Source organism: Macaca nemestrina, chromosome 18 (genome assembly GCF_043159975.1).
Source record: "Macaca nemestrina isolate mMacNem1 chromosome 18, mMacNem.hap1, whole genome shotgun sequence".
NCBI classification, from domain to species: domain Eukaryota; kingdom Metazoa; phylum Chordata; class Mammalia; order Primates; family Cercopithecidae; genus Macaca; species Macaca nemestrina.
The window spans coordinates 29,207,488-29,232,925 of record NC_092142.1 but is presented as its reverse complement, the minus strand read 5'-3'; the positions used below and the strand labels follow the sequence as shown (position 1 = coordinate 29,232,925).

The window sequence follows — 25,438 nt, the reverse complement described above, 5'->3', positions numbered from 1 at the left end:
CGCGCTTGGCCTTAATAACTTAATTTAAAAATAGGCTTAAGGGCTTGAAGACACATTTTCTTCAGACACAAAAATGCCCAATAGATACGTGAAAAGATGCTCAACATCACTAATCATCAGGGAAATGCAAATCAAAGCCACAGTGAAATATCACTTGCACACCTGCTAGCCTCACTATTGTCAAAAAAACAAAAGACAAGTGTTAGTAAATACATGGAAAAATCGGAACCTTTGCACACTGTTGGTGAGAATGCAAAATGGTGCAGCCCTTAGGGAAAACAGTATGTAAGTTCCTCAAAAAATTAGAAATAGAACTACCATATGATTTAACAATCTTCCTTCTGGTTATTTATCCAAAGGAATTGGGATTATGATCTCAAAGAGATATGAACATGCCCATGTTCATTGCAGCACTATTCACAATAGCCAGGATGTGAAAACAACCTAAATGACTATCAACAGATGAGGGATTTTTTCTCCCCTCTCTACCAGGAAATGATGGATTTTTTTAATGTGGTATATACACACAGTAGGATACTATTCAGCGTTAAAAAAGAAAGACATCAGCCTGGACAACATAGGAAGACCCCATCTCTACAAAAAAAAATAAAAACAAATTAGACAGGCAGAGTGGCATGGGCCCACAGTCCCAGCTACTCAGGAGACTGAGATGGGAGGGTCGCTTGAGCCCAGGAGGTTGAGGCTTCAGGGAGCCGTGTTTGCACTGCTGCACTCCAACCTGCATGACAGAACAAGACTTTGTCTCAAAAAAAAAAAAGAAGGAGGAGGAGAAGAAAAAGAAGAAAGATATTCTTTCATTTGTGACAACATGGATGAACCTGGAGGACATTATTCTAAGTGAAATAAGCCAGTCACAGAAGGATAAATATGGCATGGTTTCACTTATATGAGTTATCTAAAATAGGCAAACTGGCCGGGTGCAGTGGTTCATGCCTGTAATCCCAACACTTTGGGAGGCCAAGGCAGGTGGATCACTTGAGCCCAGGAGCTCAAGACCAGCCTGGACAACATGGCAAAACCCAGTCTCTACAAAATATACAAAAACTAGCCAGGCATGATGGTGTATGCTTACAATCCCAGCTACTCGGAAGGCTGAGACAGAAGAATCGCTTGAACCCAAGAGGTAGAGGTTGCAGTGAGCCGAGTTGGTGCCACTGCACTCCAACCTGGGCGACAGAGTGAAACTTCGTCTCAAAAAATAAAAAAATAAGATAACCAAACTCATTGAAGCAAAGAATATAATAGTGGCTGCCAGGGGCTGGAGAACAATGAGGAGTTGCTAATCAATGGGTATACATTTTCAGCATGCAAGATGAAGTTCAAGAGATCTGCTGTACAACATTGCACCAATAGATGACAGTATTACATTGTGCATTTTTAAATCTGTTAAGATTTTAAATAAAAAAAAATTTTAAACATAAAGAAAGAAAAACGTGAGGCTGGTAAAAACCCAGAGACCAGAGGCCAGAAGACTAGACGGTCTCAGGTGGCTGTGGTGGGAAAGAGGATGACACAGGGAAGATGGAACCAGACTGTAAGGGTCCCTCTAGACAGTGAGCTCCACCTGGCAGGAGACAGAAAGCCAACTTACAGAGGAAAACAGTTGTCAGGGCCAGAATATAGGGTGACAAGTCATCAGAATGGGCTCCATGCTTTGCAAGACTCAGTGCAAAAATTGTAGGACCCCTTGTTGAAAAATTATTAAGAATTGAAGATGGCAATAGCAGAGCATGAAGCCAAGCACAGGGCCCTTCTGAAAGAGCGGCACGTGTGACTGCACAACTCCACATCTGTGAAGTGTGCAATACTGTAAGGTGGCCAACCTCATAGGTTTCCCAGGATGTGGGATTTCAGTGCTAAATCTGGGACAGAGCTAGGCAAACTAGAGTTCTTGGTCACCTTACCAGGACCAAGATTCAGAAGAAAGGAATGCCTGCATCCCAATACTGCTAGCTTGCCATGTGCCATCGCTGGGCCTTGCTCTACTCATCTACAAAGTGGGAGTGATGAGGCTATCATGTACCTCCTATTGCTGTAGAAATAATCAATCCGGAACTAAGAGTCTTTGAGATTTTTGTGAAGTGTGTGTGTGTGTGTGTGTGTGTGTGTGCATGCACGTGCAAGTCTGACTCTGTCACTCCAGCTGCTGGAATACAGTGGTGTGACCAGGGCTCACTGCAGCCTCAACCTCCCAGGCTCAAGCAATCCTCCGGCCTCAGCCTCCAGAGTAGCTGAGACCATGGGTGTGTGCTACCACACCTGGCTAATTCTTTTTCTCTTTTTTTTGGAGAGATGGGTTCTCACTATATTGCCCTGACTGGTCTTGAACTCCTGGGCTTAAACAATCCTCCCAACTCAGCCTTCCAAAGTGCTGGGATTACAGGCATGAGCCACCAGGCCCAGTCACATGTTATTATTTTTGAAGGTTCTGAAAGGAGTACTGTGAGAACTTATCTAGCAGCTGTGGGCACACTGAATTAGAAGGAGAAAGATCAACAAAGAGGCTACTGTCATGACAAGGACAGTGATCAGGTCTCACCTGGCTATGAGAGGGGCTGATGCCAAATCCTGAGGTTCCATGAAACAGGTAAACAGCACCCTGGTTGTCCTCCTCTCCTGGGGCCCCAATGGCCACATCCGTCAGCTTGTCTCCATTCACGTCCCCCAGCACTGTTAGGGCTGCCCCAAAGCGGCCCCAGGGTTGGCCCTGCTCCCCGTAGAGAACAGCATCACACTGCCACCGACCCCTCTGCTAAACACAAACAGTATCAGGCCCAAACTCAGGCGACCCCGCCACCCACACCGGGCCCCACCCAGCCCAGGTCCCATCACCACTCACCGCCCTGGGCAAGGGGCACACAGACACCTGGCCCCCTCGGGTCTGCTCATAGTAATAGGGGGCGCCGATGAGGACAAGGTCAGTGCTGCCGTTGCTGTCCACATCCACGGAGCAGAGGGAGGCCCCGAAGTAGGCGCCGATCTGAAAGAGACAGGGCCATAATCACACACCTCTTCCCACCTAAAGCAGATGTGTGGGTTTTCTCTCTGTGAAGAAAAGTTATGTCTGCTGGAGAATCCCTCTGGAGAAGATGTGATCTTCTATATGGTTCATGATAAATTATCATTTGAATGTGCTACCAGCTAAAGGAACCTATATAATAAGCCTGGCAGAGTGGTTTCTGCCTGTAATCCCAGCTACTCAGGAGGCTGAAGTGGGAGGATCCCTTGAGCCAAGGAGTTTAAGGCTGTAGTGAGCTTTGTCACCATTGCACTCCAGCCTGGGCAACAGAGCAAGACCCCAACCTCTAAGTGTGTGTGTATATATATGTATACACATATATATATATATGTTTTTAATAATTTAAAAGATAAAGAATAATTTAAAAAATAAAAACATATATATATATATGTTTTTAATAATTTAAAAGATAAAGAATAAAGAAGCCTATAGTAGAGTCAATGAGCAGTGCGTGAGGATTTACCCCAGATGGTATTCCTGGGAGATTATTAAGGCAGCAAAGAAGGATTTGGGTTGGAAAATACAGATAGAAAATTCTAGAAGAGCAGACAGAATACCACCCTTTCAATATATTAGGAATCTTAGTGGGGGTAAAAAGTCAAAGTTGGCACTCTAATAAGGCTAATAACTGGCTTAGATTAAAAATAACTATTGCTACCCAGGAATATTTGTTGTGATATTAAGAAATGCTGTTTACCTACAAGTAAAAAGATGTTTCGAATATCTTCAAGGTCGATATGTAGAATTCATCCATAAAATTCACCTATTTAATCACCCATTCATTCATTCATTCATTCATTCACCAAACGTGTTATTGCTAAGCACACAGCTGGGTAATAGAGAAACAGCGCCTTCCAGGGCCTGAGCTCAGTGCAGCCAGGTGGAGGGGAGGAGAGTAATCGATGGATTAACAGGGAGATGTGTACAGCAATTTCAAACTGGGACAAGTTCTAGGAAGGGAATGTGCAGGGGACATCATGCCACGGCTCTGCAAAGTGATTTCTGCCTCATACACCATTGAGGGATGATTCATTGATAATTCAATACAGGCATTTAAGCTTTATCCTAAAGTCAACAGAATTTTTATTGTTTTTTAGGTCAGATTTATTGGGGAAGAGTTTACATACAATAAAATTCAGGCTTTTAGTACATAGTTTTATGAGTTTTGACAAACATACAAAGTCATATAACTGGCCGGATGCCTCCCAGCACTTTGAGAGGCCAGTGGGTGGATCACCTGAGGTCAGGAGTTTGAGACCAGCCTGGAAATCATGGTGAAACCCCATCTCTACTAAAAATACAAAAATTAGCTGGGCATGGTGACTGTAATCCAGCTACTTGGGAGGCTGAGGCAGGAGAATTGCTTGAACCCAGGAGGTGAAGGTTGCACTCCAGCCTGGGCAACAGAGCAAGACTCTGTCTCAAAAACAATAAAGTCATATAACCAACACCACAGTCAAAACAGAAAATAGCTTCTTCATCCCCAAAATATTCCCTTCTGCCCCATCATAGTCAATCTCTCCCCTCCAACTACCAACATCTGGCAACCACTCAACTGTTTTCTGCTCTTATTGGCTTTTCTGGAATGTCATATAAATAGAATTATATTGTATGTGGCCTTTTTAATTTGGCTTCTTTCACCTACAATAATGCATTTAAGATTCATCTGTGTTGTCGCATGTATTAGTAATTTGCTCTCTTTTATTGCTGATTAGTATTCCCATTGTATAGGTGTGCCACAGTTGGTTTATCCATTTCTTAGTTGAAGGACATGTTGGTTTTTTCTAAGGGGTGATTATTAATAGAGCGACCAGAAACGTTTGCATACAGGTTTTCATGTGGACATCTGTTTTCATTTCTCTTAAGTAAAGGCTTAGGAGGCTGGGCGCAGTGGCTCACACCGGTAATCCCAGCACTTTGGGAGGCTGATCACGAGGTCAGGAGATCAAGATCATCCAGGCTAATACTGTGAAACTCTGTCTCTACCAAATATAGAAAAATTAGCCAGGCATGGTGGCGGGCACCTGTAGTCCCAGCTACTTGGAAGGCTGAGGCAGGAGAATGGAGTGAACCCAGGAGGCGGAGCTTGCAGTGAGCCAAGATCATGCCACTGCACTCCAGCCTGGGCAACAGAGTGAGACTCTGTCTCAAAAAAAAAAAAAAAAAAAAAAGGCCGGGCGCGGTGGCTCAAGCCTGTAATCCCAGCACTTTGGGAGGCCAAGACGGGCGGATCACGAGGTCAGGAGATCGAGACCATCCTGGCTAACACGGTGAAACCCCGTCTCTACTAAAAAATACAAAAAACTAGCCAGGCGAGGTGGCGGGCGCCTGTAGTCCCAGCTACTCGGGAGGCTGAGGCAGGAGAATGGTCTAAACCCGGGAGGCAGAGCTTGCAGTGAGCTGAGATCCGGCCACTGCACCCCAGCCTGGGCGACAGAGCAAGACTCTGTCTCAAAAAAAAAAAAAAAAAATCCTTAGGAGGGAAGTTGCTGATATGATAACCATATGTTAAACTTTTAAAGAAATTCCTTATTTTGAATTAATTTTTATATGGCGTGAGGTATCAATAGAAGTTTATTTTTATTTTTTTACTATGTCCAATTGTTCGAGAACCATTTGGTGAAAAACTCTTAAACCATCTTTGCACCTTTATTGCAAATTAATTGATAAAGTGTGACATTAATGTAAAATGTGTGGGGAGGAGAAGTTAAAGGGTCGAGTTTTTGTATGTGGTCAAAGTTGTTATTAGCTTGGCATAGACTGTTATAACTAAAAGATGTTTTATGTAAGCCTCATGGTATCCACAAAGAAAAAAAAAAAACTGTGGTAGATACACCAAACATAGAAAAAGGAATCAAAACATATTAACAACAAAAAAAATCAAATCACAAAGGAAGACAGCAAGAGAGGAAGGAAGAATGGAACAAAGGAACTACAAAGCAGACAGAAAACAATAAACAAAATAGCAATAATAGTCCCTTACCTGCCAATCATTAATTTATATGTAAATGGATTAGATTCTCCAGTCAAAAGACATAGAGTGGCTGAATGGATTTTGTAAAATCCAACTATATGCTGCCTATAAGAAACTCAATTTAGATTTAAGATCACACATAGGCTGAAAGTGGAAGGATGGCAAAAGATATTCCATGCAAATGATAACCAAGGGAGATCAGGGAGAACTATGCTTATATCAGAAAAAATAGATCTTTCCTTAAAACTGCCACAAGAGACAAAGAAAGTCATCATATAATGATAAATAAGTCAATTAATCAAAAGAATATAACAATTGTGAAGATATATGTACTCAACATCACGGCACCTAAATACATAAAGCTAATATTACTAGAACTGAAGGGAGAAGTAGGCAGCAATACAATAATAGTATTATCATTATTATATTCTAATAATAGTAGGGAACTTCAATATCCTACTTGCAACAATAGTTCAGAGAGACAGAAAATCAATAAGGAAACAACAGACTTGGACAATACTATAGACCAGATAGATCTAACAGACATTTACAGAACATTCCATTCAGTAGCAGCAGAATACACAGTCTTTTCAAGCACATGTGGAACATTTTCTTTTTCTTTTTTTTTTTTTTTTTTTTTTTTTGAGACGGAGTCTCGCTCTGTCGCCCAGGCTGGAGTGCAGTGGCCGGATCTCGGCTCACTGCAAGCTCCGCCTCCTGGGTTCACGCCATTCTCTTGCCTCAGCCTCCCGAGTAGCTGGGACTACAGGCGCCCGCCACCTCGCCCGGCTAGTTTTTTGTATTTTTTTAGTAGAGATGGGGTTTCACCGTGTTAGCCAGGATGGTCTCAATCTCCTGACCTCGTGATCCGCCCATCTCGGCCTCCCAAAGTGCTGGGATTACAGGCTTGAGCCACCGCGCCCGGCCTGGAACATTTTCTAAGTAGATCATATGTTAGGCCACAAAACAAGTCTTAAGAAATTCAAGATTTAAATCATATCAAGTATTGGCCAGGCACAGTGGCTCACGCCTATAATCCTAGCACTCTGGGAGGCCAAGGTGGACAGATCACCTGAGGTCAGGTGGTCAAGACCAGCCTGACCAATATGGTGAAACCCCGTCTCTACTAAAAATACAAAAATTAGCCACGCTTGGTGGCGGCCACCTGTAATTCCAGCTATTCAGGAGGCTGAGGCAGGAGAATTGCTTGAACCTGGGAGGTGGAGGTTGCAGTGAGCCAAGATTTTGCCACTGCACCTGGGTGACAGAGCAAGACTCTATCAAAAATAAATTTTAAAAAAATAAATAGATAAACAAATCATATCAAGTATTTTTTCTGACCCAATGGTTATGACACTAGAAATCAACAAGAGGAAAATTTTAAAAGTCAAAAATAGGTGAAAATTAAACAACAAATTGCTGAACAACCAGTGGGTCAAAGAAGAAATCAAAAGAGAAATCAAGAAATATCTTAAGAAAAATGATGATGAAAACACAACATACCAAAACTTATTGGATGCAGAAGAAGCAGATTTAAGAGGGAAGTTCATAGAGTTAAACACCTACATTAAAAATCACCTAAATATTGATTGATCATTTCTGGTGGTATGGAAATTTTTTGTTTTATTCTTATAACATGTTTGTGTTTTCTGATTTCTACATGATGTTGCATTCCATTTATAATAAAAATAAAAAACACAATTTCACTTTAATTTTGATGGAAGGAAGGAAGGAAGGAAGGAAACAACTTAACTTTACACATCAAGGAAATAGAAAAAGAAAAAAAACTAAACTCAAAGTCAGCATAAGAAATAAATGATACAGATCAAACCAGAAATAAATCAAATAGCGGCTAGAAAAATAATAGAAAATGTCAATAAAACTGAGAGTTACTTTTTTATTTATTTTTTATAAAGGTGGAGTCTCACTATGTTGCCCCGGCTGGTCTCAAACTCCTGGGTTCAAGCGATCCCCTCACCTTAGCCTCCAAAGTGCTGGGATTACAGCTGTCAGCCACCACACCTAGCCAGAGTTGCTTTTTTAAAAAGATAAATGAAATTGACAAACCTTTAGCTAAACTAAAGAAAAAAAAAAAAAAAAAACTCAAGTAAGTAAAATCAGAAATGAAAGAGGAGGTGTTACAAAGGATCATGAGAGATAACTATGAACAATTTAATACCAAAAAATTAGATAAACTGGAATAAATGGATAAAATTCTAGAAAAATACAACCTACCAGGACTGAGTCAAGAAGAAATTTAAAAATCTGAAAAGACCAGTAATAAGTGAAGACATTGAACCAGTAATCAAAAACTTCCCAACAAAGAAAAGCCCAGGACCTGATGCTTCATAGGTGAATGCAAACATTTAAAGAATTAATGTTGCCAGGCGCAGTGGCTCATGCCTGTAATCCCAGCACTTTGGGAGGCCAGGGTGGGTGGATAACTTAAGGTCAGGAGTTCAAGATCAGCCTGGCCAACATGGTGAAACCTTGTCTCTACTAAAAATACAAAAATTAATCGGGCACGGTGGTGAGCACCTGTAATACCAGTTACTTGGGAGGCTGAGGCAGGAGAATCACTTGAACCCAGGAGGCAGAGGTTGCAGTAAGCCAAGATTGTGCCATTGCACTCCAGCCTGGGCTACAAGAGCAAAACTCCATCTCAAAAAAAAAAAAAAAAAATGAATTAATGTCAATCCTTTTCAAACTCACGTAAAAAAAAATTGAAGAGCAAGGAACACTTCCAAATTTATTTTATGAGTCCAGCATTACCCTGATACCAAAGCCAGACAAAAATTCTACAAGACGTAATTATAGGTCAATATCCCTGATGAACATAAACGGACAAATCTTCAACAAAATACTAGCAAACTGAATTTGATAGCACATTAAAAAGATAATAACTGGCCAGGCGCGGTAGCTCACGCCTGTAATCCCAGCACTTTGGGAGGGTGAGATGAGCGGATCATGAGGTCAGGAGATCAAGACCATCCTGGCTAACACAGTGAAACCCCGTCTCTACTAAAAATACAAAAAAAAAAAAAAAAAATTAGCCGGGCATGGTGGTGGGCGCCTGTAGTCCCAGTTACTCAAGAGACTGAGGCAGGAGAATTGCGTGAACCCAGGAGGTGGAGCTTGCAGTGAGCCGAGATCACACCACTGCACTCCAGCCTGGGCGACAGAGCGAGACTCTGTTAAAAAAAGATAATAACCATGATCAAGTGTGATTGATCCCTGGGATGCAAGATGCAAGGATGATTCCACATATGCAAATCAATTAATGTGACATGTCACATTAACAGAATGAAGGACTAAAACCACATGATCATCTCAATATACACACACCAAAAAAAAAAAAAAAAAGCATTTGACAAAATTCAACATTCTTTTATGATACAAACTCTCAATAAGTTCACTACAGAAGGAATGTACCTCAATATGATAAAGGCCATATATGACAAGCCCACAACAAACATCATACTCAATGGTGAAAAATTGAAAGTTTTACCACTAAAATGAGGAAAAAGGCAAGGATGCCTACTCTCACTACTTCTACGTAACACAGTACTGGAAGTCCTGGTCACAGCAATTAGGCAAGAAAAATAAATGAAAGAGACCCAAATCAAATATAAAAAAGGAAATTTATCTCTGTTTACACTTAAAATGATATACATATAAATATATATGTGTGTGTGTATATATATATATAAAAAAAACCCTAAAGACTCCACCAAAAAAGAACTACTAGAACTAATGAATAAATTCAGTAAAGTTACAGGTTACAAAATCAATGTCAAAAATCAATAGTGCTTCTATACACTAACAATGAACTGTCTGAAAAAGAAATCAAGAAACAATCTCATTTACAATAGCATCAAAAAAAATACCTAAGAGTAAATTTAACCAGAGAGGTGAAAAACATGTACACTGAAACTATAAAACATTGATGAAGGAAGTTAAACAAGACAAAAATAAATGGAAAGATATCTTATGTTCATGGATTGGAGTATTAATGCAATATTCTGATTCAGACAATCCGTATCAAAATCCCAATGGCATTTTTTTACAAAAATAGAAAAAAAATTAAAATTTATATAGAACCACAAAAGACCCCAAATACCCAAAGCAATCCTCAGGAAAAAAATACTGGAGGCATCACAATTCCTGATCTCAAAACATACTGTGTCAAGAAAGCTCTAGTAATCATAACAGCAAGGTGGTGGCATAAAAACAGACACATCAACCAACGGAACAGAACAGGGAGGCTAGAAATAAAACTATGCATTTATGGTCAATTGATCCTCAATAATGATGGCAAGAATATGCAAAGGAGAAAGGACAGTCTCTTCAACAAATGGTGTGGGGAGAACTGGATATTCATATTCAAAAGGATTAAACTAGATCTTTATCCCAAACCATATACAAAATCAACTCAAAATGGATTAAAGACTTAAACACAAGACCTGAAACTATAAAACTACTAGAAGAAAACAAAGGGAAAAGCTTCTTGACCATCAAGCTTTTGAGCAATGATATTTTGGATATGACCCCAAAAGCACAGGCAACAAAAGCAAACCAGACAAATGGGGTAGCATCAAACTAAAAAGTGTCAGCTTAACAAAAAAAGAAAATTTCAGGCCAATATTCTTGATGAACACTAATGCAAAAATCCTCAACACAATACCTGCAAACCAAATCCAGCAGCACATCAAAAATCTAATCCACTGTGATCAGGTAGGCTTCATCCCCGGGGTGCAAAGTTGGTTCAACATATGCAAATCAATAAATATGATTCATCACATAAACAGAACTAAAGACAAAAACCACATGATTATCTCAATAGATGAAGAAAAGGCTTTAATAAAATTCAACACCCCTTTATGTTAAAAATTCTCAATAAACCAGGTGTTGAAGGAACATACCTCAAAATAATAAGAGCCATCTACAACAAACCCACAGCCAATATCATACTGGATGGACAAAAGCATTCCCCTTGAAAGCCATCACAAAACAAAGATGCCTTTGCTCACTAGTCCTATTCAACATAGTATTGGAAGTTCTAGCCAGAGCAATCAGGCAAGAGAAAGAAAAAAGGGCATACAAATAGGAAGAAAGGGAGTCAAACTATCCCTGTTTGCAGACAACATGATTCTATATTTAGAAAACCCCATAGTCTTGGCCCAGGAGCTCCATCAGCTGACAAATAGCTTCAACAAAGTTTCAGGATACAAAATCGATGTACAACAATCACTAGCACTCCTATACACCAACAAGAGCTGAGAGCCAAATCAGGAAGGCAATCCTATTCACGGTTGCCCAAAAAAGAATAAAATAACTAGGAATACAGCTAACCAGGGAGGTGAAAGATCTGTACAGTGAGAGTTACAAAACACTGTTCAAAGAAATCAGAGATGACACCAAAAAAATGGTAAAACATCTCATGCTCATGGATAGGAAGAATCAATATCATTAAAATGGACACACTTCCCAAAGCAATTTATAGATTCAGTGCTATTACTATTAAGCTACCAATGACATTCTTCACAGAACCAGGAAAAACTATTTTAAAATTCATATGGAATCAAAAAAGAACCTGAATAACCAAGGCAATCCTAAGTAAAAAGAACACAGAAGGAGGCATAACATTACCTGACTTCAAACTATACTACAGGGCTACAGTAACCAAAACAGCATGGTACTGGTACAAAAACAGGCCCATAGACCAATGGAACAGAATAGAGAGCCCAGAAATAAGGCCATACACCTATGACCATCTGATCTTTGACAAAAATAAGCAATGGGGAAAACACTTCCTATTCAACAAATGGTGCTAGGATAACTGGCTAGCCATATGCAGAAGACTGAAGCTGGACCCCTTCCTTACACCATATACAAAAATAAACTCAAGATAGACTAAAGACTTAAATGTAAAACACAAAACTATAAGAACCCTGGAAGACAACCTAGGCAATACCATCCTAGACACAGGAATAGGAAAAGATTTCCTGACAAAGACACCAAAAGCAATCTCAACAAAAGCAAAAATTGACAAATGGGATCTAATTAAATATAAGAGCTTCTGCACAGCAAAAGAAACTATCAACAAAGTAAACAGACAACCTACAGAATGAGAGAAAATATTCACAAACTATGCATCCAACAAAGGTCTAAAATCCAGCATCTAGAGGGAACTTAAACAAATTTACAAGAGAAAAACAACTCCATTAAAACGTGGGAAAAGGAAACGAACAGACACTTTTCTTTTTTTTTTTTTTTTTTTTTTTTTTTGAGACGGAGTCTCGCTCTGTCGCCCAGGCTGGAGTGCAGTGGCACGATCTGGGCTCACTGCAACCTCTGTCCCCCGGGTTCACGCCATTCTCCTGCCTCAGCCTCCCGAGTAGCTGGGACTACAGGCACCCACTGCCTCGCCCGGCTAGTTTTTTGTATTTTTTTAAGTAGAGACGGGGTTTCACCGTGTTAGCCAGGATGGTCTCGATCTCCTGACCCGCCTGTCTCGGCCTCCCAAAGTGCTGGGATTACAGGCTTGAGCCACCGCGCCCGGCAACACTTTTCAAAAGAAGACATACATGCAGCCAACAAGCATATATAAAAAAAGCTCAATATCATTATCATTAGAGAAATGTAAATCAAAACCACAAGGAGATACCATCTCACACCAGTTAGAATGGCTATTAGTAAAAGTAAAAAAATAGATGCTGGTGAGGTTGTGGAGAAAAGGGAACACTTATACTGTTAGTGGGAGTGGTAAATTAGCTCAACCACTTGGGGAAAGCAGTATGGCAACTCCTCAAAGAGCTAAAAGCAGAACTACCATTCTACCCAGCAATCCCATTACTAGGGATATACCCACAGGAATATAAATGATCCTACTATTAACCACACATGCACATGAATATTTATTGCAGTTCTAGTCACAACAGCAAAACATGGAATCAACCTAAATGCCCACCAATGACAAATAGGATTTTAAAAAATGTGGTACATATACACCATGGAATACTATGCAGCCATAAAGAAATAGCAAGATCATGTCTTTTGTGGGAACATGGATGAAGCTGGAGGCCATTATCCTTAGCAAATTAATACAGGAACAGAAAAACAAATACTGCATGTTCTCACTTATTAGTGGGAGCTAAACAATAAGAACTTATGAACATAAAGAAGGAAACAACAGACACCGGGGTCTACTTGAGGGTGGAAGTTGGGAGGAGGCAGGAGCAGAAAAAATAACCATTGGGTACTAGGCTTAATACCTGAGTGATGAAATACTCTGTACAACAAACTCCCATGACATGCGTTTACCTATATAACAAACTTTCACGTGTACCCTCAAACCTAAAGTAAAAGTTAAAAAATAATAAAATATCAATCTAATTTTTAAAAATTAAATAAATAAAAAGTGACAGCTACTTAATGGTTTGTATCAAGATTCTTTTCAAAATTCTTTTGGATACTCAATTTTTTTATTTTTATATGCATTTTAGAATTGGCTAAATTCTGCAAATTATACTTTCAGGATTTTTACTTTTTCATGTATACATAATAATTGCACATATTTATAGGGAACATGTGATATTTTGATACAAGCATACAGTGTGTGATGATCAAATCAGGGTAACTGGTATATCCATCACCTCAAGCATTTATCATTTCTTTTGCTGGGAACATTCCAATTCCACTCTTGTAGTTATTTTGAAATATACAATAAATTATTGTTAACTATAGTCACCCTACTGTGCTACCAAACACTAGGTCTTATTTTTCCTAACTGTATTTTTGTACCCATTAACCATCCCCTCTTTAACCCATCCTCCTCACTACCCTTCCCAGTCTTTAGTAACCATCATTCTACTCTCTACCTTCATGAGATCCATTTTTTTTTAGTTCCTACACATGAATGAGAACATGCAATATTTGTTTTTCTGTGCCCGGGTTGTTTTACTTAACATAATGTCCTCCAGTTCCAATCCTGTTATGGCAGATCACAAGACATCATTCGTCTTATGGCTGAATAATATTCCTTTGTGTACTAGAAAAATGCAAATGAAAACCACAATGAAATATCATCTCATTCCAGTTAAAAGGGCTTTTATCGAAAAGACAAATAATGATGGATGCTGGCAAAGATGCAGAGAAAGAGGAACCCTCATGCACTGTTGGTGGGAAAGTAAATTAGTAAAGCCACTACAGAGAACAGTATGGAGGCTCCTCAAGAAAACTAAAAATGGAACTACCATATGATCCAGCAATCCTAGTGCTGGGTATATTGCCAAAGGAAAGGAAATCAGTATACCGAAGAGATAAACTGCACTCCCATGTGCACAATGGAATATTATCCAGGATTTTTACTGCATTGAATCTGTAGATCAACTCAGGAAGAACTGACACCTTAACAATATTGGAACTCCAATATTCGAATCCATGACCACAGTGTATCTCTCCATTTATTTAGATCTTTTATTTCTCTCATTAGTGTTTTGTAGTTTTCAGCATAAAGTTATCATACATGTTTCATTTGATTTATACCTAAATATTTCATGGTATTTGATGCTATTGTAAATGGTACTTTTTAATTTAAATTTCCAGTTTAATTTCCAGTGTATTATAGAAATACAACTGGTTTTTATATGTTGCTCTTATATCCTGAGAACTTACTGAAAAAACCTATTATCATAGCTGTTTTATAGATTCTTTGGCATTTTCCATGCAATTGTAACATCTTTAAATAGAGATGGTTTTATTTCTTCCTTTCCTCTCTGTATTTTTTTTCTTGCTTTATTGCATTGGCTAGGTCTTCCAGTACAATGTTGAATAGGAATTATAAAAGTAGATATTCTTGCCTTGTTACCAATTTTAGGTGAAAAGCATTCTCTTTCACTTTAAGTATACTGCTTGCTAGAGAATTTTTGTAAATGCTCTTTTTTCAGGTTGAGGCAGTTCCCTTCAGTTCCTAGCTCACTGAGAGTATTTTTAATCATGAAAGGATGTTGTATGTTGTCAAATTCTAGTTCTATATCTGTTCAGGTGGTTACATGTTTTTTCTTCTTTAATCTGCTGTTATGGTGAATCACATTGTTTTCTTCAAAGTAGTTTTTATAATTTAGATTAAATGTACAGACCATAAACTTTACCATTTTAAAGTATAAGGTTCACTGGGTTTTAATACATTCACAATGTTGTGTAATCATCACCACTACCTCCAGAACATTTCCATCTTACCAGAAAGAAATTTTGTATCTGTTTGCAGTACTTCCAATCCCCAATCCAACCCCCAGCCCCTGGAAACCACTAATTTATTTTCTGGCTCTATGGCTTTGTAAGTTTTGAATTGTAAAGTGTGAACCCTCCAACTTTGTTCCCCTTTTCTAAGATTGTTTTCAATACAAGATCAATATGTAAGAATCAGTTGTATCTCTTCTTCTTTTTTTTTTTTTTTAGACGGAGTTTCACACTTGTTGCCCAGGCTGGAGTGCAATGGCATGATCTCGGCTCACCATAACCTCTGCCTCCCGGGTTCAAGCAATTCTCCTGCCTCAGCCTCCCAAGTAACTGGGATTACAGGCACGTGTCACCACACCCGGCTAATTTTGTATTTTTAGTAGCAACAGGGCTTCTCCATGTTGATCAGGCTGGTCTCAAAATCCCGACCTCAGGTGATCCAGCTGCTTCAGCCTCCCAAAGTGCTGGGATTACAGGTGTGAGTCACTGGGTCCAGCCAGTTGTATTTCTATATCATTGAACAATTGAAAATTTAAATTTAAAAACCAGTACAATTTACAATAGTGGCAAAGGCCATGAAATATTTAGGTATAAGTCTAACATATGGGTCCCTTCTGTTTCCATATGAACTTCAGGATCAGCTTGTCCATTTCTGCAATATTGATATGTGGGATGTTGAACAAGCCCTGCATGTCTGGGATAAACCACACCTACTCTTCTTCCTGTTTTCTCCCACCACTCCTCCCACCTCCATACACCCATATTCTGACCCTCCGTTCCATTCTACCTCCCTCCTCTGGCCCCTTGCTTCCCCACACCCCTTTCACTTTTCTTGTGCTTCTGCCTCAGGCCTTGGCTTAGCCGCCACTTCCTCCAGGAAGACTTCCCTATCGCCTTTCTGTGGGTGCCCCTCCCACTTGTTCTCATAACTCCCAGACTGACCCAGTTTAAGCATCTATTACTCTTAACGGTAATGTGCGTGTACTTGTGTGGGGTGGGGGATTTGAACAGCCAGCCTTCCTCATGTGGTTCTGACCACACACCCAAAACAGAGAAGTGGCGTCCAATCCACACTTGACTTCCCGTAATTCCTCTACACTTTCTTCCCCACCCCATCCCTTATACATATCAGGCATTGACACCATCAATGGCCAATATGTGTTTAGAGAGACCACGTGAAGAATTTGACTATTGGCAAAGAATTATGACAAGCTGTTCAGGTATCAGGACAAACTGGTTTCATCTTCATATAATGCGTTAATTACAGGTCAAAGAGAACCATTGACAAAAATTTTAAAAACACACAGAACTACAGGCAGACACAAAAAATGAAGTACCTGGGAACACAGCTAACCAAGGAGGTGAAAGTTCTCTACAAAGAAAAACACAAAACACCATTGAAAGAAATCAGAGATGACACAAATAAATGGAAAAGCATTCCATGCTCATGGATTGGAAGAATCAATATTGTTAAAATGACCACACTGCTCAAAGCAATTTACAGATTCGATGCTATTTGTATCAAACTACCAATGCCATTGTTCACAGAATTAGAAAAAACTATTCTAAAATTAATATGGAACCAAAAAAAGAGCCTGAATAGCCAAAGCAATCCTAAGCAAAAATAATGAAGCTGGAGGCATCACACCACCCAAATATGAGGCTATAGTAACCAAAACTATAGGTATTTGTATCTATAGTATGAGGCTATAGGTACAAAGACAGACACATAGACCAATGGAATAGAACAGAGAGCCCAGAAATAAAGCCACCCACCTACAACCACCTGATCTTCAATAAAGACTATGAAGCAAGCAATGAGGAAAGAACTCCCTATTCAATAAATACTGTGGACATAACTGGTTATCCATATGCAGAAGAATGAAACTGAATCCCTTCCTTACACCTTACACAAAAATCAACTCAAGGTGTACTAAACATTTAAATGTGATTAAAGACTTAAATCACATGGATTAAAGATTTAAATGTGAGCCCTCAAACTATTAAAATCGTAGAAGAAAACCTAGGAAATACTTTCTCAACACCGGTCTTGGCAAAAAACTTTTGGCTAAGTCCTCAAAAGCAACTGCAACAAAAACAAAAGCAACAAGTGGGAACTAATTAAACTAAAGAGTTTCTGTAGAGCAAAAGAAACTATCAACAGAGTAAACAGAAAACTTACAGAATGGGAGAAAATATTTGCAAACCACATCTGATAAAGGTCTGAAATCCAGAATCTATAACGAACGTCAACAAATCAACAAGCAAAAAACAAATAACCCCATTAAAAAGTAGGTAAAGGACATAAACAGACACTTCTCAAAAGAAGACATATAAGTAGCCAAAAAAATTTGAAACAAAAGTTCATTATCACTAATCACCAGAGAAATACAAATCATAAACCACAATGAGATACCATCTCACACCAGTCAGAATGCTATTATTAAAAAGACAGTAACAGATGCCGGTGAGGCTATGCAGAAAAAGGAACGCTTATACACTGTTGGCTGGTGGGAATGTAAATTAGTCCAGCCACTGTGGAAAGCAGTTTGAAGATTTCTCAACGAATATAAAACAGGGCTACTATTCAACCCAGCAATCTCATTACTGGCCATATATCCAAAAGAATATAAGCTGTTCTACCAAAAAGATACATGCTCATATATTCATCACAGCACTATTCACAATAGAAAGACATGGAATCAACCTAGGTGTCCATCAATGGTGGATTGGATAAGAAAATGTGGTACATATACACCATGGAATACTACGCCACCATAAAAAAGAATGAATCACATCCTTTGAGACAACATGGATGCAGCTGGAGGCTATAATCCTAAGTGAATTGACACAGGAACAGAAAATCAAATACTGCATGTTCTCACTTATAAGTGGGAGCTAAACATTGGTTATACATAGACATAAAGATAGGAACGATAGATACTGCAGAATACCAGATGGGGGAGCAGGAGGTGGGTTGAAAAACCACCTATTGGTCCAGGCTCAGTGGCTCACGCCTGTAATCTCAGCATTTTGGGAGGCCAAGGCAGGAGGATTGCTTGAGCTCAGGAGTTCAAAACCAGCCTGGGCAACATTGCTTGAGGTCAGGAGTTCAAAACCAGCCTGGGCAACATAGTGAGACCCTGTCTCTAAAAAAAAAAACAAAACAAAAAGAAAGAAAGAAAAGAGAAAGAAAAAAGAAAAACCACCACAGGTACTATGCTCACTACCTGGGTGATGGGATCTGCAGCCCAAACCTCAGCAACATGCAATGCTGCATGTAACAAGCCTGTACGTATACCCCTGAATCTAAACGTTGAAATTATTTTTTTTTAATTGAGACAAAGTCTTGCCCTGTCGCCCAGGCTGGAGTGCAGTGGCATGATCCCAGTTCACTGCAACCTCTGCCTCCTGGGTTCAAGCGATTCTCCTGCCTCAGCCTCCCGAATAGCTGGGATTACAGGCGCACACCACTACGCTTGGCTAATTTTTTTTATTTTTTATTTTTAGTAGAGACGGAGTTTCACCATATTGGCCAGGCTGGTCTCAAACTCCTGACCTCAGGTGAGCCACCTGCCTCAGCCTTCCAAAGTGCTGGTAAGGGAGTAGACCACCCCTCATGTTGTCTTATGCCCAATTTCTGCCTCCAAAGAAAGAAGTAAAAACTAAAAGGCAGAAATGAAATCCACAGGCAGACAGCCCGGGACCACGCCCTGGGTCTGGTTAAAGATTGACCCCTGACCTAACTGGTTATGTTACCTATAGACTCCAGATATGGTATGGAAAAGCATTGTGAAAATCCCTGTCCTGTTCTGTTCTGTTCTCATTACCGGTGCATGCAACCCCCAGTCACGTACCCCCTGCTTGCTCAATTGATCATGACATCCTCAAGTGGACCCCCTTAGAGTTGTGAGCCCTTAAAAGGGACAGGAATTGCTCACTCTGGGAGCTTGGTTTTTGGAGACCTGAGTGTTGCTGAAGCTCCCGGCCGAATAAAGCCCTTCCTTCTTTGACTCAGTGTCTGAGGGGTTTTGTCTACGGCTTGTCCTGCTACATTTCTTGGTTCCCTGACCATGAAGTGAGGTGATTAATGGACAGTCAAGGCAGCCCCTTAGGCCTGCCCTGTGGAGCATCCCTGCAGGGACTCTGGCCAGCTTGAGCAATGCAGATGCTGACAGCACTCCTGGGTAGGCAATTGCCCTGGTGGAATGCCTTGCCAGAGCAGTGTGTGGCAGGCCCCCACAGAGGATCAACGCAGTGGCTAAACACCAGGAAGGAACTGGCACTTGGAGTCCAGACATCTGAAACTTGGTAAGACTGGTCTTTGGAACTTGCCCACTCCGTTTGAGTGGAAGTGTGGCCTGATCACCCATGATGTGCCTGTACTGGCATTTTGGTTTTTGTTTTTGACTTGACTTGGATTGCTTGATACTTTGGTTTTGGTTTTGACCTGGCTTGGATTCCTTGATACTCTGATTTTGATTTTGATTCTGGTTTGGTGTAAACTTTAAAAGTGTGTGTGTGCCCTTTTTACCCATTCTTTGTTTTGTGGTGTGTGTGTGGTGTGAGCATGGTGTTTTGTCTCAAGGAAGCAAGGGTCAGGCACAAAGTAAGCCCACTCCACTAGGAACTATGTTGAAAAATTTCAAGAAAGGATTTAAGGGAGACTATGGAGTACTATGACACCAGGAAAACTTAAAACTTTGTGTGAGACAGACTGGCCAGCATTAGAGGTGGGTTGGCCATCAGAAGGAAGCCTGGACAGGTCCCTTGTTTCAAAGGTATGGCACAAGATAACCTGTAAACCAGGGCATCCAGACCAGTTCCCATACATAGACACTTGGTTACAGCTAGTTTTAGACCTCCTCCCACCTCCCACCACACTGGTTGAGAGAACAGCAGCATAAGCAGCTGAAAGAGGCAAGGAAAGACCAGCAGAGAACAGAAAGGAAAGAGACAGAGGAAAAGAGGCAAAGAGAGAGAGGAAGAGATAGAAAGGAAGAGACAGAGAGACAAAGAGGGAGTCAAGGGGAGAGAGAGAGAAAGACAGAGGCAGAGAGAGAAAGGAAGAGACAGAGGCAAAAGGAAAGTCAAAGAGAGAGAGACAGAAAGTCAAAGAGAGAAAGGAAGAGAGAAAGAGAGAAATATGCAAGTAGTTAAGAAAAAAACAGTGTACCCTATTCCTTTAAAAGCCAAGGTAAATTTAAAACCTATAATTGATAATTAAAGGTATTCTCCGTAACCCTATAACATGCCACACCACTTTGTTGTCAGTGTAAACAAGGGCATATCCTGAAAGCACTGAGGACTTCATATCAAAAATCCTTAACCCAGTAACCCACGGATGGCCCACATGCATTCAATCTATAGCAGCAACTGCTTTGCTAACAGAAGAAAGTAAAAAAATAACTTTTAGAGGAAACCTCATTGTGAGCACAGCTCACAGGTTCAGAAGTATCCTAAGGAAAAAAAAAAAAAAAAGATGATTTGACATTAACCACTGAAAATTCCCTTAACCCAGCAGGTTTCCTAACAGGGGATCTCAATCTTAATTACCATATAAAGTTCCAACCAGACCTAGGAGGAACTCCCTTCAGGACAGAACTGTAGATGGTTCCTCCCGGGTAACTGAAGGAAAAAAAAAAAAGCCATCTATACCAATTCTAAGTTAATTTGAACTAAACAAGGTCTTATTAATAGCAAAGGATAATTGAAATCCCAAACTTACAAGGTTTTCAACAAAAGCAAAGTTTGCTAAAAGTTAAAGTTTAACGTGTATTATAGTAACTTCTAATCTTGTGGCCCTAGACAGTCTAGTCCACAGGCATAAAAGAAGTTCGCTTCGGAAAAGAATGGTTATCTTCGAAAAACAAAAGGGGGGGAACTGGGGGAGGGGGCAGAATTTATGTAAAAAGAATGTTATATGGTAAATTCTTGTCCTGAAATAAATTAACTGGTTGTTTAAAGAAAGAAATGTTTGTGATAAGTCTGAAAGTTGAAGCAGGTCGAAGAATTATCTGTGAAAGTCATGAAAGAGAAAAAAAAGTTATAAAAAAATTTATGCAAGAAATGTTGTATAATTTAAACAGTACTCCTGAGTACTATTTTAAAAACAGTTTACGTCCAAAGTGTATAAGGAAAGTAAAATATACCTTTGGTAAAAAGATTACAAGGAGGCATAAGAATGTAAATTTTTGCCTACATTAAAAGGTTAAAAAAATTTTTTGTTTTGAAGGTTTAAGCAAGTTTTAAAACGTTAATTGTAAAGAAAATGCTGTGTGTAAACGTATTAGCTAAAGTTAAAGGGGTATCATCCAGTTTTTCTGTGAACTGAATATTAAAATAAAAACACAATGGGTTTTTCTTAAAGCACTAACCTGCTCTGTAACAAAGATTATAAAAGGTTAAAAAAATGTCTACAAAAATCTTACCTTATGGTCTGACTTTAAAAATTGAATAAATACGTCTACAAAGTTTTATTAAAACTAAGTTTAACATTAAAAACATACTAATATGAAGGTGAAATTTAGCTTATCTAGTATAAAAATCATATAGGAAGCATTGTCAAATATAAAATGGTGTTTGGCTTCTTTGGTCTAAAAACTAATAAAAATAGGTGCTAAAGGAAATTTCTCAGTAGAAAGGCACTGAGGACTATGAAGTCCACTGCTGATGTCCCCATATTTAAAACAAAAGGTCAATCTCTTAAAAATTATATACTTGGTTTATCTTCCACTTTCCTTTCCCTCAAAACCGAAAAAGTCTTTTAGCACATGTAGCACCCCTAGAATTTCTGGTAAACCAGCACCAGCCTGAAGATCACGTTCTCATCAAAAGGTGAAAAAAAAGGAAGCTCGAGCCACTCTAGGAAAGACTCTACCTTGTGCTGCTGACCACCAAGACTGCTGTTCGTACAGCGAAGAAAGGATGGACTCATCACACCCGAGTCAAGAAAGCGCCACCCTCTCCAGAGTTGGGGGCCATAGTCCCAGGGGAAAACCCTACCAAACTAAAGCTAAGAAAAATTTAACTCTTTCATCTATTCTATTACTCTTTCTTCTTTCCTTGCTCTATTGCTCACCCTCTAGTTGTTAACATAACCAAGCCAATTTTACCTCAAACTACTGCAATTAATGCTTGCCTTGTTATACCCTGTAGGGAGGTGCCAAGTCAAAGACAGCTCTCTACTTCAGAAAAGTACCTCTGTCGCTCCTGACTCTCCTCAGACTGGGCATTAGTAAATTAGGACCATTTAATCTGGGGAAATTTTGGTAAAGTCTCCAGTGTCAACCAGGAGTCTTGCCCCGCAATGTAGAGCTTTTATGCTGTAGTTGGTCCAAAGTTCTGTGGACCACGAAAGAGCAAGGATGGACTGCCCCAACTGGTTTTTGTAATTTCCTAAAATCATACATTCATTTTTACTAAAGGATCATAGAAATTAAAGACTTAAACTTTGGCAATTAAGACAGGATACCAAGATGCAAATGCCTGGTTGGAATCGATCAAATATTCCATTGGCACGTTAAACAAAAGCAATTGTTATGCTTGTGCACATGGCAGGCCAGAGGCCCAGATTGTCCTCTTTCCACTAAGGTGGTCCTCCAGTCGACCAGGTGTGGGCTGCATGGTAGCTCTTTTCCAGGATTCTACAACCTGGAGCAATAAGTTGTGTCAAGCTCTCTTGGCTATATCCCAAAGTCCAGCACACTGCGGGTCAGCCCCTGAGAGGCATCCAGCTTCCATCTCCCAACACTAAGTTCATTTCGTGTCTCTCACGACAGGGAGGAAACAGCGTTCCTTGGAGACCTGAAGGGATGCAGTGAGCTTAAGTATTTTCAAGAGCTTATCAATTAGTCAGCCCTTGTTCATCCCTGAGCAGATGTGTGGTGGTATTGTGGTGGACCTTTACTGGGCATTCTGCCAAATAACTGGAGTGGCACTTGTACCTTAGTCCAATTGGCTATTCCTTTCACCCTGGCATTTCATCAACCAGACGGAGGAAAAATAAGCCATCATAAAGTGAGAGAAGCCCCTTATGGGTCTTTCGACTCTCACGTCCATTTAGACACAATTGGAGTCCCAAGGGGAACACCAGATCAATTTAAAGCTTGAAATCAAATAGTTGCAGGATTTGAGTCAATATTTTGGTGGGTGACAGTTAATAAAAATGTAGATTGGATAAATTACATCTATTACAACCAACAGCATCAAGCTTTTCATGAGTTAAAACAAAAACTCATGTCAGCCCCATCCCTGGGGCTACCTGATCTGACAAAACCCTTTACACTCTATGTGTCAGACAGAGAAAAAATGGTAGTTGGAGTTTTAACCCAGACTGTGGGGCCCTGGCCAAGGCTCGGGGCCTATCTCTCAAAACAACTAGACAGGGTTTCCAAAGGCTGGCCCCCAAGTCTAAGGGCCTTGGCAGCAATGGCCCTGTTAGCACAAGAAGCAGATAAAATAACCCTTGGGCAAAACCTGAATATAAAGGCCCCCCATGCTGTGGTAACTTTGATGAATGCCAAAGGACATCATTGGCTAACAAATGCTAGATTAACCAAGTACCAAAGCTTGTTATGTGAAAATTCCCACATAATCATTGAAGTTTGCAACATCCTAAACCCCACCACCTTGCTCCCAGTATCAGAGAGCCCAGTTGAACATAACTGTGTAGAGGTATTGGACTCAGTTTATTCCAGTGGGCCCAACCTCCGAGACCATCCTTGAACATCAGTAGACTGTGAGTTGTATGTGGACGGGAACAGCTTCACCAACTCCTGCAAAGTGATTCTGAAAAAGACGACAAGCCCTACTCCAGTCACACCCGGAAGCTGACTGGTCCACACACGGCCGAAGCATGAGGAAACTCATCACAGGACTCGTTTTCCTTAAAATTTGGACTTTTACAGTAAGGACTTCAACTGACCTTCCTCAGACTGAGCACTGTTCCCAGCATATACATCAAGTCACTGAGGTAGGACAAAAGTTGCTACGGTCCTATTATTTTATGGTTATTGTAAGTGTACCAGGACTCTAAAAAGAACTTGTTTGTATAATGCTATTCTATACAAGGTGTGTAGCCCAGGAAATGACCAACGTGATGTGTGTTATGACCCATCTGAACCTCCCATGACCACAATTTTTAAAATGAGATTAAGGACTGAGGACTGGTGGGGGCTCATAAATGACACGAGTAAAGTGTTAGCTAAAACAGAAGAAAAAGGGGTGCCCAAACAAGTGACCTTGAAATTTGATGCCTGCACTGTCATTAATAGTAATAAGTTGGGAATAGGATGTGGTTCTCTTAATTAAGAAAGAGGCTATATGGCAGGAAATAAGTATATTTGTCACAAATTAGGACTGTGTGGAAATAAATGTGGATACTGGTCTTGTGTCATTTAGGCTACTTGGATAAAAAAATAAAAAGAATCATGTCTACCTTCAGAAAGGGAAAAAGTGGCCCTTCCTGTACCAGTGATCAGTGTAACCCCTTATAACTAGTAATAACCAATCCCCTTGATCCTCACTGGAAAAAAGGGGAGCATGTAACCCTAGGAATCTATGGGGCTGGACTGGATCCTCGAGTAAGTATCGTGGTTTAAGGAGAAGTTTATAAACACTCTCCTGAGCCAGTATTTCAAACCTTCTATTATGAACTGAATGTGCCAGTACCAGAAATTCCAGGAAAAACAAGAAATTTGTTTTTGCAATTAGCTGAGCATGTAGCCAAGTCTCTCAATGTCACTTCATGTTATGTATGTAGAGGAACTGTAATGGGAGATCAATGGCCATGGGAAGCCCGAGAATTAGTACCTAAAGATCCAGTTCCTGACAAATTCCCAGCTCAAAAGAATCACCCTGATAACTTCTGGGTCCTAAAAGCCTCAGTCATTACACAATACTCTATAGCAAGAGTGGGGAAGGACTTCACCCTTCCTGTGGGAAGACTCAGCTGCCTTGGGCAAAAACCGTATAATAGTATGACAAAAACAGCCACCTAGTGGAGTTCAAACCACACTAAGAAAAATCCATTTATTAAATTCCTAAAGTTGCAAACCATGTGGATCCACCCAGAGTCCCACTGGGACTGGACAGCCCCCACTGGATTATACAGGATATGTGGGCATAGAGTTTATACCAAATTACCTGACCAGTGGGCAGGTAATTGTTACTGGCACTATTAA

At 40.1% G+C, this 25,438-nt stretch overlaps 1 protein-coding gene across 5 annotated transcripts in view; it reads right to left on the bottom strand.

Annotated features, from left to right (window-relative positions):
- Positions 1-25,438, bottom strand: part of LOC105482963 (integrin subunit alpha M) — an 80,488-nt gene that overhangs the window by 28,728 nt on the left and 26,322 nt on the right. For 3 of the 5 annotated variants that reach the window (XM_011743478.3, XM_011743480.3, XM_011743482.3), the window contains 2 exons: positions 2,861-3,001; positions 2,561-2,773 (listed from right to left, as the gene is read on the bottom strand). In XM_011743478.3, the coding sequence (XP_011741780.2) occupies positions 2,561-2,773; positions 2,861-3,001 (354 nt within the window). The remainder of the gene's footprint in view (positions 1-2,560; positions 2,774-2,860; positions 3,002-25,438) is intronic. The other 2 variants (XM_011743479.3, XM_011743481.3) reach the window with 1 other exon arrangement.